General features: G+C 43.0%; 1 protein-coding gene across 6 annotated transcripts in view; it reads left to right on the top strand.

Annotated features, from left to right (window-relative positions):
• ST7 (suppression of tumorigenicity 7) overlaps positions 1–15,494 on the top strand; it is a 155,804-nt gene that overhangs the window by 83,172 nt on the left and 57,138 nt on the right. For all 6 annotated transcript variants that reach the window (XM_087764673.1, XM_087764674.1, XM_087764675.1 and 3 more), the window contains 3 exons: positions 835–917; positions 10,583–10,742; positions 15,329–15,383. In XM_087764673.1, coding sequence (XP_087620799.1) covers positions 835–917; positions 10,583–10,742; positions 15,329–15,383 — 298 coding nt within the window. The remainder of the gene's footprint in view (positions 1–834; positions 918–10,582; positions 10,743–15,328; positions 15,384–15,494) is intronic.

Genomic DNA, 15,494 nt, shown 5'->3' with positions numbered 1-15,494 from the left:
TATAAAAAGATTATTTTATTGTCTTAAGGCCCCAGGGATTTTCTGTGGGGGGCCGAGCACAACTACCTGCTGATTCTCGCAGCAGCTTCCAAAATGTGATATGACTAGAAAAGGCCTTTGAATTTCCAGAAGCCCATACAGATGGCATTGCCATTCCTTGCAGCTTGTCTGGCTTTGCTTCTGCCCTAGATTCCCGATAATCTGGACAGCTGTCATTTTTACCACTAATTATCAGAAAGCAGTTAGGTCTTTTCCTAATCTGTTTTATGCATTTATTCACTGTTGTCATACTGAGTGGTTCACCAACTTTAATGCAGTGGAATGAGTTAGGGAAATGCTATTATCTCCTACTTTATAAGTGAGGAACCAAGGTAATGAGAAGTAAAAGACTTTTAAAAATTTGTCCAGATAGTTTCACCAAGATCATACAGGATGTTGCACAATGTTGAATGCAGGACATTGAGATCGATTCCTAAGATTTCTAACAGTAATGGAGTAGCAAAGGCAGACAATAAAATGTCTTCCATATATCCTGGGGAATCCCGAACTTGGTGTCAGTGGAGCGCTGACTGGAATAGGAAAGACCCAATTGTGTGTGTAACTGTTTTCCAATGCCTTGTGACTGAGTCTTGTGAAAACAAAATTCTGCATGTGGCAGTCTAGCGCTCTGCTTTATCGCATCAGGCAGATGGAACAGGATGTTCTTTAAACTTTTTTTATCAGAATTAAGGTAATAACCTATCTGAAGTTGGAAAGCAGTTGGGAGGAGGAGGGGACACGTGGAGAACATGTCCTGCTCTTGTACTCACGGTTTCCTCTCTTTTTCTTTTTCAGTGAGTATGTTTTTGAACACATTAACCCCCAAGTTCTATGTTGCCCTGACAGGCACTTCCTCATTAATCTCGGGACTTATTTTGGTAAGTACTAGATATATTAATATCACTGTACAAATTGATTTTGTTATCCAGAATGGAATTTCAGGCTTTATCCAGATTAATATGTGTCTTTTTCTTTTTTTCCCTTAAATTTACATTTCTGCAGTACATAAAATTTGTATTTCTTTATTTGTATTTCTTTTTCTGTGGGGAAAAAAAAAAAGAGAGAAAATGTTTCAGTGCTATGTGTCTTTGAAGAAAAAAAGTCTTGAAGGACAATGTGCCCCACTAACAACCCTATAGTAATTCATAACAAATGTTTGCACATTAAGTGTTTCCATCAACAAGTACTACAGAAATAAAAGGGCCGGTAAAAAGAAGAGGAAGAGAAGTACCAACTATCTCAGCTTAGCATTGTCCTTTTAGAAAGTTATGGCAGGACACGCTAGAGAAACAGTGAGCAGAATATTAGCAATGAACCCAGTTCTGATGCCAAGATTCCAAGGCATAATTATTTCAGATCTTCACTTTTAAAATCTCTCGCATACATATCTGCCTATTTGCTTAAAGGTCTGAAGAGTATTTTTAAACCATTTAAAACCCCCTCCTCCTATATGTAATCCCTGAGGGCTTCGTTGTGCAAAAATTGATGCAGTGGAGTGAATCATAATACCATCACAGTGCAGGAGTCCAAAGCAGAGCATTTGCTCTGGATTTTACTCAGTGTCTTCATAGAAACAAATGGAGGTAAAAAACCTCTAAGAATCTGCATGGTGTACTTAGGGTATTATGCTTATACTGGGCGGTTCTGTATCCTCACTGCTCAGAGTTGGCTTTCTACTTACACAAATGCATACAATAGAATAGAATAGAATAGAATAGAATAGAATAGAATAGAATAGAATAGAATAGAATAGACTATTTCAGTTGGAAGGGACCTGTAACAATCACCTAGTCCAACTGCCTGACCCCTTCAGGGCTGACCAAGTTAAAGCATGTCATTAAGGGCATTGTCCAAATGCCTCAAACACTGACAGGCTTGGGGCATCGACCACCTTCCTAGAAAGCCTGTTTCAGTGTTTGACCAACCTCTCGGTAAAGAAATGCTTCCTGATGTCCAGTCTAAGCCTCCCCTGGCACAGCTTTGAACCATTCCCACGCATCCCATCACTGGATACCAAGGAGAAGAGATCAGGACTTCCTCTTCTTCCTCAGGGGAAGGTTGTCTTTCTTTTAGTCTTGTTTGTTCAATCAGTCTTAGGTCCTTTGTCTAAAAACAAGTTGTATGCTTTTACAATCTGCTGGATACATGCTGCAGAGCCTCCCTCACCATACCAAACTAGACATGTGATTGGGAGACCGATGAGACCAATTTTAGGAGTGTAGTTACCATAGTGGTAAGTGGAAAGAGACAGACATGGCTAGGGGCTGGTTCCCATCACCTCGGATCTACTGACCTCAGAGAAACCTGAAAGCAACTAGGATCCTAACTAAACTGTATCAGTTTGGTGTGGGAAATCTGCACCTCTCACTTCCACATTGCCTGTAGCTGATGCAGACAAAGAAATGGCATCCTTGACTCCTGAATGCCTGTGAGACTCTCATCACTTAGATGATTTCAGGTATAAAGCATCAGGTGCACTGCTGCTGTGCCTTGCTCTGGGGTTTCCTTGTAGCAGAAGGCAATTACTTAATGCCTGCATCTTGGGCATTCATCATCCTTGTATGGATTGAGCCCCAAAGCACAGGACAGAGCTCCAGAGACATCAGCAGATCTTTCAGAATATGAACAGGAGCCAGACCTGTAAGACTTGGATTCAGTTCAGCACAACTCACTCAAATGCACGGGAGGAAAATACTGCATGTTACATTCAGTACTCTCACTCAGAAAGAAGAAACCTTCAAAAGGCCAGGCCCCACCGCCAAGATGAGAAGGAATGAGAGAAATAACATGGGTTCCACAGGCACAATTCCATATTTGTTGTTGGGGACTGAAGACAGCGGGAGGAGGTGGCAAGAAAAATACAGTTTGTGCCCTGTGGAAATACCTTACAGAATCAAACAGGAACAAAAACCCTAAAGAGAGACTACATTATCTGTAGCTAAATTCTGTGTATAGCATGATTGCAAATGTAGGTACATTTTGTACTGTAGTCATGAAGGCAGTTTCTGAGGAATGAGCTCAGTAGGAGGTTTGTCAGCAATAAATTTCCAAGTGCTGTACTTTGATGGAAAGTATAAGAAGGAAGTAGCAAGGAGTATTCAAGGCTGGGATATGAAGAGGGAGGAAAAGGGCACCGATAGAAGCCTTCCAAGAAGAGATTAGTGAAGAAATTCACTAAATGCTCTACGACAAAGTCCATTATGAACAAGTTGAAGGAACAGTGAGGTGATGGAGGTGTAGACACAGACTGAAAGAAGATTGAAAGCCTTTTTTGTGGACCTTCTCTACTGCTATCAGTTGTTCCCTGCTGTTCATATGCCACCATCCTAAGTGTGCAAAAGATAGGTTGTTAGCTGGCCAGGCAGGTAACAGCCAGGAACCCTAGGTTGTAGGGACCGGTGTCTGTGCTGAGAGGAACATGTGGTCTGTAAAGTGGAACACACCATGCATCAGGAAAGACAGCTGAGTAAGTTCTCGTGAGGTAGTGCTAGCCAGTCACTAGCCCAATTATGCTTTGGATTAATTATTTCTTAATAATCTTGCTCTTTACCAATGGCCCTGTAACATGCTGAATTGCCTGCATTACCACCCACTTACCTGTCACACTACGCAGCATCTGCAGTTCTAAAGGATTCTTAATCTTGCTAATGGTATTAGTGAACCTCTTTTATAAAATAAACATTCTCTTGTCAAATCTACATCGCTGGGGTATTTTTCAGACTAGATGTACTAATATTCCTTGGAATTTTCCACCATATGGTCTGGCAGATTTCTTTCTATTATCAGTTGGCTGCAATTCCTAATCAAAAGGAGAAATCACAGCACTGCAGGTTATGAAATGATGGAAAATTCCATCATTTCAGAAGTGTGGTAACCAATTGGAAAATGAATGCTTTTCCTATTTCATGTTTGGGTCATGAGTCTGCAGAGTTCATCTTTGGGCAAATGCATGCTACGTGACTCCTTTGCAAAACACTACTCTCCCATCGTATTTTGTTTCTTACTTTGTTTTCATTCTTTAGGTAAAATTCTGGCCTTGCTGTAGGCAATGTGACTTAAATGAAGCAAGGATTTCAGACCTTTTTTCTTTCCTGGATAGCTGAGAACCGTACAGAAAAGAATTTTCTATATCTCAAGTGTTCTCCTTAATAATTACTTGACTACAGCACATAGTTTAAAATGAACAATTCATATTCATTTCATCCCTGCACTGTTTTAGGCATCAAAAATAGGAACCAAATTAAGTCCCAAGCTGCATTAGAAATATTGTATTGGAAACTTGGTTCCACCACAGTTACTTCTAATCCAGTAAAAAACAGGGTTCTGTCTCACAGAGTACAATGAGCTGTATTCGGTGTCTGAGAGGCTAAGGTTTTCCACAGGTAGGGTAATAAAGCTGTCATGAAGCACAACTGACGTCCAGTAAATGCTGTGAACTGGAACTACGTAAATGCCACTGAGATTTCTAAATAAGGCCACGTATTTAACGTACAGTTGTCACCAGAGTGAAAGTTGTTTAGCAAATGCGGGTGGCATTTGCACTGCAAGCTGATGGAGTCCCAGTTCTAACACAGCACAGGCAGAAGTGAACCCCAGTCTTCAATCTCCACCAAGAATGCCTTGTTATTCTACTTCAGAGCTTGGGACAATAATGAGAGTTTTCTGCTACACAACGAGAAACATTCTGCAATGAACAAATACCAGGTCTTTCAGAGATAAGAATTAGAAAGCCAGTCTACAGAGGCACAGCATGAGTGCTGAGTCTACACACTGGCTAGCGTTGAGGAGGTGGGCTGTCTGCTAATACCCAAGTATGTGTATAGTATGGGAGGGTCCCAGCCCTTTGTAGCCAGTGGCACAAGTACAGGAAGTCTGAGAGGACCTGAGTAACACAGAAGGGACCTGTCTTATTTTCTGTAGATATTAATTGTTCTACTTGTTTTGTTACCTTTGTGTAGTCTGCTGCAGAGGGGCAGAAAGGTGACTTTTGAGTCCTGGGTGTTGCCACAGACTCCAGGCTAGTCTGACAATTGTGTAGGGACAATCTGTGGCAGCTGAAAAGCGGTATGTGGTAATTGTTCAAAGTTTCTGCTCTGCTTAGCAGAGGCTGACAGGTCAGGGACGGCAGCATCCTTGTAGGGAGTTCCTAAGAAACTGGAAACACTTGCCAAGGAGCAGATGAGAGAGGAAGGGTCTGTAGGAAGGCAGGCTACAACCCAGTCCACAGACAAGAGAAAGGTATCCTAAGTAGCTGGGGTCTACACAGTGTTGAAAGAAGTACTATACTTAGTCCAGGCAATACGTTATTTTCTTTCCCATTTCTGTATTTCCAGAGGTAGGTGAACTGTAAGTAAATAGCTATTTATTTTGAATAAGCTGCTTGTTAGCACTGCATGTATCTTCTCGTGCTGACTCCTTGAGATAAGACAAGTGGGGGTTCGGTAACCAGGAGCAGAGTCCAAGAGGATGCTAAACGGGGGTATTTTAACTAGAAGGAATGGGGCTGCATAGCCTTCAAGACTGATACACTGAGAGCATGGTCAGAGGCATACTGCTTCCTAGAACCAAGCTGGGCAGGACCGGAGGATCTGTTTGAGTCACTGGCTACCCCTAACAGCTAAATAAAACAGACCAAGAGGCTTGCTTTGTCCAACGGCAAGTGCCATTGTATAGTCACATCCTCCCAAAACAGGATGATCTTTTCCATACTGTCTACTGGAGACAGCCCCTGGGCTGCGATATCCCCAGAACATGTCCAGTCCTTGCCTGGGAGAGTTGGCACAGGCCAGGCAGCGTGCTAGCAAACAAACAGCATGGATGACTGAGCCAGCCAAGCCTCTGCTGCGGTCCCGTTTTATTTATCAAGTAGGCTTAGCCATTGAATCAAGTTCTGCTATCGTTATCCTGTTCCTCAAGAGAGTAAGTTTAATTTAAATCCATTAGATTGGTTGTTACCACCCCTCATATTAGAAGAGTATGCCAGATCTTACTCCTCTGAGACCTGGAAGTCTTATTACAAGGCTGAATGAGAACTCTGAGCTGTGGAAGTTGCTGGCAAACAAAACCCTTTACTGCTTCTATTGAAGACTGAATACACATACACTAGGAGAGGACTACAGAGAGTGTTCGCTGTAAGAGAGGATGCCTGTCTTGGATATGATAAACAGGAAAGCATAATTCAAATCGCTGATAGACATCACTACTTGGTCCAGTGAGAACCACCCTCAAAACCATCCCTTGTGAATTGATGCATTTATGATGGAATATCAGTTCTGAAAAACCAGCCGCGAAGATGAGATATCCAAGTGATGCAGAACAGATTTGTTGCTCCACAGAGAAATAAAATGATCCGGGATTGTCTGTACGTGAGAGCAGAGATAAGAAAGAGGATGACTGTAATGTTTTCATTGCACAGAGGAAGAGAAGTACCTGCACAAAGAAGCAAAAGGAAAAAAAGTCCAAAGCAAGTATCTGAAATATATTAGGAAGACTTATGAGTGATTAACCAGCTCTTACTTAACCCAAATATATTTGTCACCTACCAGTTGTTTTTTCATAGCCACGCATTTCTAGAAATCATCAATATGGGTTTTCCAAAATCAAATACTCTTACATTAAGCATCACCCATGCCAGATTAAAAAATACAAATTCTAGATTTGGATTTCTAAACACACAAAGCTGGAAATGTTCAGAACAGGGTTTTAACTTGGCCTTTGTGAACGTAATGGTTTCAAAGATCCCTTGAGGGTTTGGAGATGTTTGACCCTGTTCCAATTTGAAAGCACAGGCACCAACTAGAAAGAACCCAGAGAAGTTTACCACTGCTGTGAGGGGGACAAGGTCTGTGAAGATGAGCTCCCCTTCCACTCTATGACAGAAATGAGGTGGCTTTTTCTTTCAGAAGTGGTGCAGAAATGATCTTTTGCCTTAATTTCCTCTCTGATCCAGATCTCTTTCAATGGGTAATTAATTCTTATAGTCAGCTATTGTGCTGCCAGATGATCTCTCATCTGCTGAACTGTCAAAAGCTTGTTGGCTTCACATTGCTTTCAAAGTGGCTGGTGCAGTTAGAAATCAAATTTGATTTATAGAAATCGGGTTTCAAAACAGCTGACTGTCTGAGACAGGTGCAAAAATTCTGCGAAGAGAATTTATTGTTTTGACTTCAGTACCAGATTACAGATTACCTTCTCATACACCCTGAACAAATCACTCCAAGCAAAGGCTTATTATGATGATGATTTATGGCTTTAATTTCTAAGAGACCGCATGCATTGAGATCTGGCTGATGTTTCCTGGCACTGGATTCACTCAACATTGCAAATATTTTTCAAAGCTGCCTTAAACAATTTACGAGCTTTAATGCCATTTTTAAAAGTAATTAATGTATTAGTAAGTCTAGGGAGGCAGACTTACAGCAAGTTCCTGTCACTCAGCTGAACCGTGACCACATATATATACATTCTTTCTGCTTGTACCCTCAGTTTCATTGAAATTCAGTGTGACAGTTTTCCAGCTGGTGTACATTTGTGCGGGGCAAGTGGGCTCAAGCATGCTCTTCTGCTGTTACTCACTCTCTCTGGGTTTTACTGACTTTTTATCTAAAAGCTGATTATGATTGAAATAATGAGCAGGAATTTATTAGCACATTTTGAGAAATCTATTTTTCTCTTCTCTTAAAGAAAGTACAAAGCTTATTGATGCAGTCTATAACTGCCAAGAGTTTTGAGTGGCCAGTCTGGCAGCTGTACTACAGTCCCTGACTTACGTTACAGTGATACTCTTACCAAGCATCCCTTGCCTCAGACAAGACTACAGTCTCTGATTCATAACAACCACTCCCTCTGAGGCCTTGGGCAGGTAGAACTGTGGCTTGTGTGCCTTGATTTGTTCAAGCTTCAAAGTTTCCAAAGATAAAACAGAAACAGATGCTCACAGCAGATCTGTGCCTGCATCTTACGGCACAGCCTTTCTCTCATGGTCGGCCACATGCTGCCTGCTTAGGTTGTGATGCTCTCTTAGATCATAAGATTTAAATTTTAAACCCTTTAGAAAGTGTTGTGTGCCTAAGAGCATGAGAACAGCTAAAACCGAAGCTGGCTCACCTGTGCCAGCTGCCTGTCCATCTCCAGCGTTTGGAGGCAGTGGTGCATGCCAGGGGAAGCGTATCAGTGCAGACCTAGTGTTCAGTGATACCTCCTCAGCATTCTGTCGCTGGCTGCCGGGATACCCACCTGGGTGCCGCAGCAAGCGCGTGCCGATGGAACGAGTACGGTGACGAACGCGCTGCGGAGCCTGCGTAAGGAGGAACTGTCCAGGCTGCGTGGGTTTTCGGTGATTTGCCTGGGATGCAGAGTTCACAGAGATCTGGGTGTGTTTACATTCTGGTTTCTCTGTGACCATCTGTTTATCTTCCCAAGTGCTTGTGACCCTTATGTGTTCACATAGCCCTTCTGTCTTCTCCTCATCAGGCTGCTCTATTCTTCCTTTTTGATGTCTCCTAGAAGAGCCATCAGATTGTTTTGGGGATCGAGTGATCTCCAGGGCTGCCTCGCACTCTTGTGTGAACTTGTCTCAAGTGGCCACCAGCTACGTTCCCACTCCATTCCAATGCAGCTGGGGTCAGCTTCCTCCATATGAATGCTCTAGACGCTTTAACAACACAGATGAATTTAGGGGAAGCCCCAGTGCAGAATCTATTGGAGTATTCTTTGGAAACGAACATTTTCTTACTGTGCCAGAAGGTTTATCTTCTGTTTTTCCCCTATGGAATGGTTTAAAGGGGGAAAAAAAAAGTATGTCTTGTCTACAGACAATCCCATGGAGACAGAAGTCAGTTCAATTATATAAAGAGCTCAAGAGAACTTAACTTAAAAATGACAAAATATTGTGGGAGAGAGAGTGTGGAGCCCAGCCTGAGCCTCTTCGCAGCAGGCAGACTCCTAAGAGGCCTTCCAGAGCCTGCCGGCTCCTGGCCGGCCCACCAGAACCTGCTCGACAGCACGCGGATGGTGTCAAAGATGTGAACACAGTCCTTTCACTTGTTGCTGATTGTGCCTAGCTGTAGTAAGAATTAATAAATAGCCTTTTTTTTTTGGTAGAGATTTGGTGAAAGCTTTCAGCACTGGCGTAAAACATGGAGACACCGAGTAATATAGAAAGGGCAAAGATCGTTCATTCACAATTTCTAGTGCAATCAGTATTACAAAGTACTGCCAAATTTTTCAAAACCCCTTTGATTTGCTTTTGTTTCAGTCGGTATATAGATGTTTGGGTGATGATTCAAGTGCAACTGCAAAATACACTCATTTTTACATACTCATTATAAGCCTGTGTGCCTTTACATTTTTTACAGTCAAAACCTTTTCCCTATTTATATGAAATAGTCTTCATTTCCAGGTTTATGTGGTTTCCTGAAATATGTGTATTCTTACCCAAGAATATAATTTCTCAGTGAAAATACCACAAATATGTATTTATGTATATAATTTCAATTATAAGGGGTTCTTTTAGGCTGTGGAATGATTTTCTAAGTAGAGCTCTGTAAATAATCGTTTTTTTTCTGATTTGGTAGCTGAACCAAAAGCCTGAAAGTAAACTTCATTCAGAACCAGCCCAAGTCAGCCAAACAAAACAAAACACAGTTCAGTCGGGGAAGAAAATCCTAAAAGGAACAGGATTCAGCTTCCTGGAGTTTGCTTGGTATTCTTAACATTTTTTAAAATTAAACTCAGTAAATTCCTTTGGAAGCATGACTGGGAAAACAAGCAAACCTGCTTTTTCTCACTGTCCCTTGACTGCAGAGGGAGCTGGGGAAGGATGAGGCGAGAGCGGACTCCTGACTGCAGCATCCCGTTTACGTGGCTGATGTCAGGCAAGACGCAGCTGGGCTCCTGGTTTTTTCCAGAAGTCAGTTTAAAGGAATGCTCCTAACAATTTTAAAAAGCCTTTGAAATAAATAATTTGATGTGACTGTAAGGTTCTTTGGATTAAAAAAAAAAGAAAAACAACACATTTTTTTTTGCTGAGGAGCTGGGCTGCTGTTTTTTTCCAGAAGTCAATGTAAAGGAACACTCCTAACAATTTTTAAAAGCCTTTGAAAGAAAGAACGTGACGTGACTGTAAGGTTCTTTAGGATAAAAAAAAAAAAAAAAAACACAACAGATTTTTTTGCTGACAAGACTGGGATTTTTCACCCCCTGTAAACTAGGTTTTTAGAGCGACTGGCCGGATTCAGCACGAACTTGGATCAAATTTAAACTCTCAATATCCCAGAGGGAGGGAGGGCGGCGAGCGGGTCTCGGGTCTCGGTGCGCCCCGGGCAGGGAAGGCGCTGGCAGGTGCCTCCCCCAGGACGCGAGGGGAGGGCGGCGCGGGCCCGTGGGGAGGCCGGAGGCTGCCCGCCGGCGCCTCAGCCCTTCTACGGCTCCGGCGCGACGCTGAGGGACGGGCGAGCGGGCTGAGGGGACGGGGCAGCCGTTAACGGCCGGGCGGGGCGCGGGCGCGGGCGCTGACGCGGCGCGCTCTCCCTGTGTGTTGCAGATCTTCGAGTGGTGGTACTTCCGCAAGTACGGGACGTCCTTCATCGAGCAGGTCTCGGTGAGCCACTTGCGCCCTCTGCTGGGCGGGGTGGACAACAGCGCGCCCAGCGCCGCCAGCGCCGCCAACGGGGACGCGGACTCCAGCCGCCAGAGCGTCTCAGGTGAGGGGCGGCGGGCGGCGCTCACCCCTCCGGCGCCGGGAGCTGCCGCCTCGCCCTCGGCTGTCGAGGCGGCGTAGAGCTCAAACTTTGCTTCTTAAGGCCGCTGGCGGCGGGGCGGGCGGTTGGTGAGCCGTCGAAGCGGGTGCGGGGCGAGGCCGGCGGCTGGGCCTCGGCCGCCCGGCACAGCGGCTGCGGGCGGCGCGCCCGGGAGCGCCCACGCCTGCCTCCCCCGAGCGGGCCACGCTCCGCTTTCGCCCAGGCCTGTCGTGGCAGCGGAGGCTAGGCGTGCCTTGCGCAGCCCGCGTCGGCCCGCGGTGCACATACCGTCTCATGCCGAGCCGTGAGACCAGCTAAGGCTTCCTTTAAACTTGCGTTGTTGTCAAATAAAAGGCAGAGCTGCTTCATTAATTGCTCTGGCTAATTATATCTTTCCAAATCCATGCAGTGCCTGTTGCTTAGGCTGCGTTGCCAGCACATCTATTTCCCCCTTGCTCTTGTAGCCCTGCTAAATTGCACGTGCTCTTTTTGCAATACCGTTTCTAAAGGCAGGAGGTATTTTTATTTAAATTCTTTCGAATAATAACAACATTGTAAAAAATAATTCAGAAAAAGATGTCGGGAATGCCTACCTGCTTTTGCATCACTTTATTTTTTAGATAATGTAAGTAGTGTGTGAACAGCATTTGAGTCTCACTTTAGTAAGTGGAAGCACAGTGGCTTTTAATAGCTTAAGGGCTTGTTCTGTTCCTGACTCTGCCACCGATTTAATTCGTGACTTTGGGCAAGTCATAACACAGTCAGGTTTTAAAAAGAGGCCTCCAACTTAGGGGGCCTGATATTAGGCATTTGGGCTCGATTTTCGTGAGTTTCCAGGCATTCACGTCTCCTATGAGTTTCCGTGCAAGGAGTGGGTGCTGCAAATCAGACTGAAAGTGTCTAAGTCATTCAAGCCTTTCAAGTTGACCTGGACACTCTGGGGCTTCTTTTCCAATGCGTATGATTATTCTGAATGAACATATGATTGAGGAGGTGTTTCGTGAGCCTTACATGAGTGGTATAAATGTATGGGTTGTAATTTTTGTTATGCATTTATATATTACTACAATGAATCCACATTCATTTGCTCTGGTGAAAAAGACAATGTTAAATCAGAAGAAAACAGCTCTTACGTGATGGAGGGGAGGATGTCAGTTTTGAACGGAGGCAGCTTGAGTCCTTTTACAGTTCTGCTGCAGGAGGACTATCCCTGCAGGTCACAGGCTTTGGGATTCTGCTGAGGCGCTCTGAGTTGGGTGCCTGGTTGCCTGGGGATGGTTCCCCTGAGAGGCAGGCCACTCTGCCTAAAATGAATCAGTCTCCCAAGCACTGATCTTTGCAGACTCAAGAGGAGTCCCGGGGGAACTTGTCTCCCTGCTTGGGTGGCTCAGCTACCTGGGGGGGGGGGTTAATTGAAAATTTAGCCCATGAGTGATGAAGATGCTGAAATACTATGGCTTCTGACCTGAGCTGGACATACTCACTGTTAAAGAAAGTCAGGGCAGGAGCATCTCGGCTTGTGTTCCTCATCTGTAAAATGAAGCTTGCCTGTTTCAGCCCTAGCTTGGCATACAGGCCATAATCTTAATATTAGAAATTAATTCATCTTTTATTAGGGATGTGCCCCTAGAATCAATTATGGTTTCATTAAATTTATTTCCTCTGCAGGCTTTTAAAATATATCAGAATTAACAGGTGAGGAAAAGTGAATGGAAAAAAAAAAAACAACAAAACAAATTCAGTTATGGAGAAAACATCATTGTTCAGCAGCTGAGGTGCCTATGTCTGTACCTGGCAAACTTTATTTTTGCTCTTCAGAGTTCATGAAAACAAGCAAACAAAAATTAGCTTTGAACTCACAAGTTAAATAAAATAGGTGGCCTCAAAAAACCTTGCTCTATACTGAGTATTTCTACTTAAGGAAGCCTCCATATAGCACAGCAAATTCAGCTGCTGTCATTCCCATCTGAGGAGAGGCTGTGAATAGCAGCACTGCATGATCCAGCATATTAGATTTGGGTGAACTGGCAGAAAGCATGGGGTGGCTTGGAAACACCTGTGTGCACTCATCAGCGTGCTCAGTCACACTTCAGCAGCTCTGAAATAACTCCCATCGTTTTAAAGCAGAAGGCACGGTATTTTGACTAACGAGGTTCACCCAAGCATCTTGACTTTTCTGATATAAAGAAATGGTCTAGGAGTGTGTTTGCTTTCAGTGTGTTGGCACTCGAGTCTATGAGTTGGGACTCACAGTGTCTCTGGATAGTATGTCTGTACAGATAGCCTGACATTCATACCTTCAGAAAGATACCGATGCTCAAAACTTGATCATTGAACAAGGAGCTGAAAGATTAATCTTCAATAAATCCTAATTGCTTATATAAAATAAGGAGATGGTTATATTATTAGTTTGTAATGTAAGAGAAAAGACAACCTTTTCAGTTTACCATGCATCAACACTGGGATATTTCTTTCACTATCCAACAAGGTGAAGATGGCTTTTTCACTTGGCTCACCATGTTTCCCTGTGTAGATGTTTTGACTATGGTAGAATATTGCAGTAGATATCTTTGTCTTCAGAAGAATGGTTGTTGTACTGAGCCCGCAGTATCAGCAGATACCAAGACAAAAGCAACAAAGAGCATATCGTGTTTAACTAGCCAGACAGATGCCAAACTACCCCCAGGGCAGGAGGTGGTAATAAAATCCCTTCTTCACCTCCCCTTTTTGTTCCCCAGTTACCCCTTTCCCTGCTACAGTGCTGAGTACTGCATACTTTGGATAAAGTATAACCACTTAAATTTAAATAAGATGAGCAAAAAGAATGGTGTCACTGTGATCAAATAGTTGTTGCCTGATCTTGTTGGTTGCAAATAGAGTAAGCCAAGCCATTGAATTGTACCTCTGAACTGAGAAGGCTGATGTTTATTTAATATTTACTATGGTTTGAAAGTCATATTATGTAAAAACTGTCAAATTGAAGCTTGTCAAACAGCCGTACCCTCTGGCTGCACAACAGAATGGCTGAAAGTCGATCAAGCACTTCTGCTGAGTAAACTAGTGGAGCTTTCTGGTATCAGCTACCTGCTGAAGTGGTGAGTTGAAAGATGCAGATGTATAATCAATGCTCTCTTCCCATACATCTTCCCTTTCTCGTGTCTCTGTTTCATGCACGTTAGGTGATTTAGGGATTAAGCTGAGGGCCTGCCTCCTATGCCGCTTGACTAGTTTTTGTGTAGCTGCAGATGTCATTATGTTATTGTAAATAATTTATGTAAAATGCTTTCTTGCCATGCCATTTTAGCCTCATACTCAGAAGTGGGAGCTAGGTCCATGGGAAAAGAGGACTTGACTTGCCATTCTGTATTTCTGTCTCTTTCTTTAATGGAATGGACATAAAGGGAACAGGCCTATACTTGCCAGTGTTGTATAAAGTAGGGTAGATACCCTGCTGACTCAGTATCTCACCAGAAAACTATTGCTGTGATCTCTTTAGAAACGATGTCACAGAATTTCATAGGGAAAAATGTGCTCTTTGACTTTTGGTGGTGAAAAGCAGCTGGTGAAATGCTGCAGGGCCGATGCTACTAACGAGTTTTTGCAGAGCACCATGTGAGGTGTCGTCCAGTAGCAGATTTGTGGTGCCTCTCAGTAAGGCTTTGTGGCAAATACTGGGTTTGATTCTGGTCTCACCTTGACTGGAGTGAATTGTCTTTGTTGAAATGAAGAGAACAAATCTGGTGTTAAATTAAAGGAAGAAAAGCCAGAATCAAGACTTCACCTTTTCAAAAGCTATAGAAAATTATTTTTGATTTTTGGGGTTTTTTGGGGGAGTTCTGTTCTAGATTCCAATGTTGTGGATTTTCTTCTCTCTTCCTACCTGTAGTTTGAAGAATTTGCATTTTTTTCCCCCTTGAGAGAAATGTATGAAATGCTTTTAGTGTTTCCAAACCTTTGCAATGCAATGAACTTTTCTCTGCCAATCAACTCCAGCATCCTTTGTCAACCCTGGATGCTTATAACCTAAATAAGGTCAGCAGATGTTGCCATGGATTTTTTTTACTTCATGAGCTTAAGGAGGAATTAAATTTGGCAACTGTAGCTGAGTTTCTCAGTGATTTACAGTATTAACTAGACAGCGAAGTTTTTCTGTAGAAATAACAAGTCCATAGGGACGGAGTTAATTGCTGGTTTTCAGCGCAATAACCCAGTGTGATCCCTCTTCAGTTCTGCATTATGGTAAATGTGAGTCCTGGCACTAATCAGTATTATCTTTTCATCTGGCATTTGGAGCTCTGTTAGTGGTTATTTGTCTGGAATAATAATAACATTTGTAGACACTAATTTATAACGAAATTATTATTTAAAAAAGGAAGAACGGCCTGGTTACCTGCATCTTTATGCTCTTGATTTTTTTTTTCCATTCACACCTGTAAAAACTAAAAATTATTTGATAAGGCTCATTAGCAGGTAACTGATGTTTCTGATAAACCTTAAGTACCATTGTGATTTGGGAGGGATTCATTATTGTGTGTTTCTATTTCTGACAGAATGCAAAGTCTGGCGAAATCCTTTAAATCTGTTCAGAGGAGCTGAATATAATCGGTAAGTGCTACGATGTTACAGTTTCAGGCGTAGTACTGAGTTAAGGACCTTAATTGTACTTCTCCATTAATCTAACTCGAAGATGGAAAAGCAAAAACAACTGTGGACATG

This window comes from Nipponia nippon, unplaced genomic scaffold (genome assembly GCF_047370975.1).
Source record: "Nipponia nippon isolate SJK-2023a ecotype South Korea unplaced genomic scaffold, ASM4737097v1 scaffold_3, whole genome shotgun sequence".
NCBI lineage: Eukaryota > Metazoa > Chordata > Aves > Pelecaniformes > Threskiornithidae > Nipponia > Nipponia nippon.
Note: the sequence above shows the minus strand (reverse complement) of the source record. Positions and strands in the feature narration are given on the sequence as shown.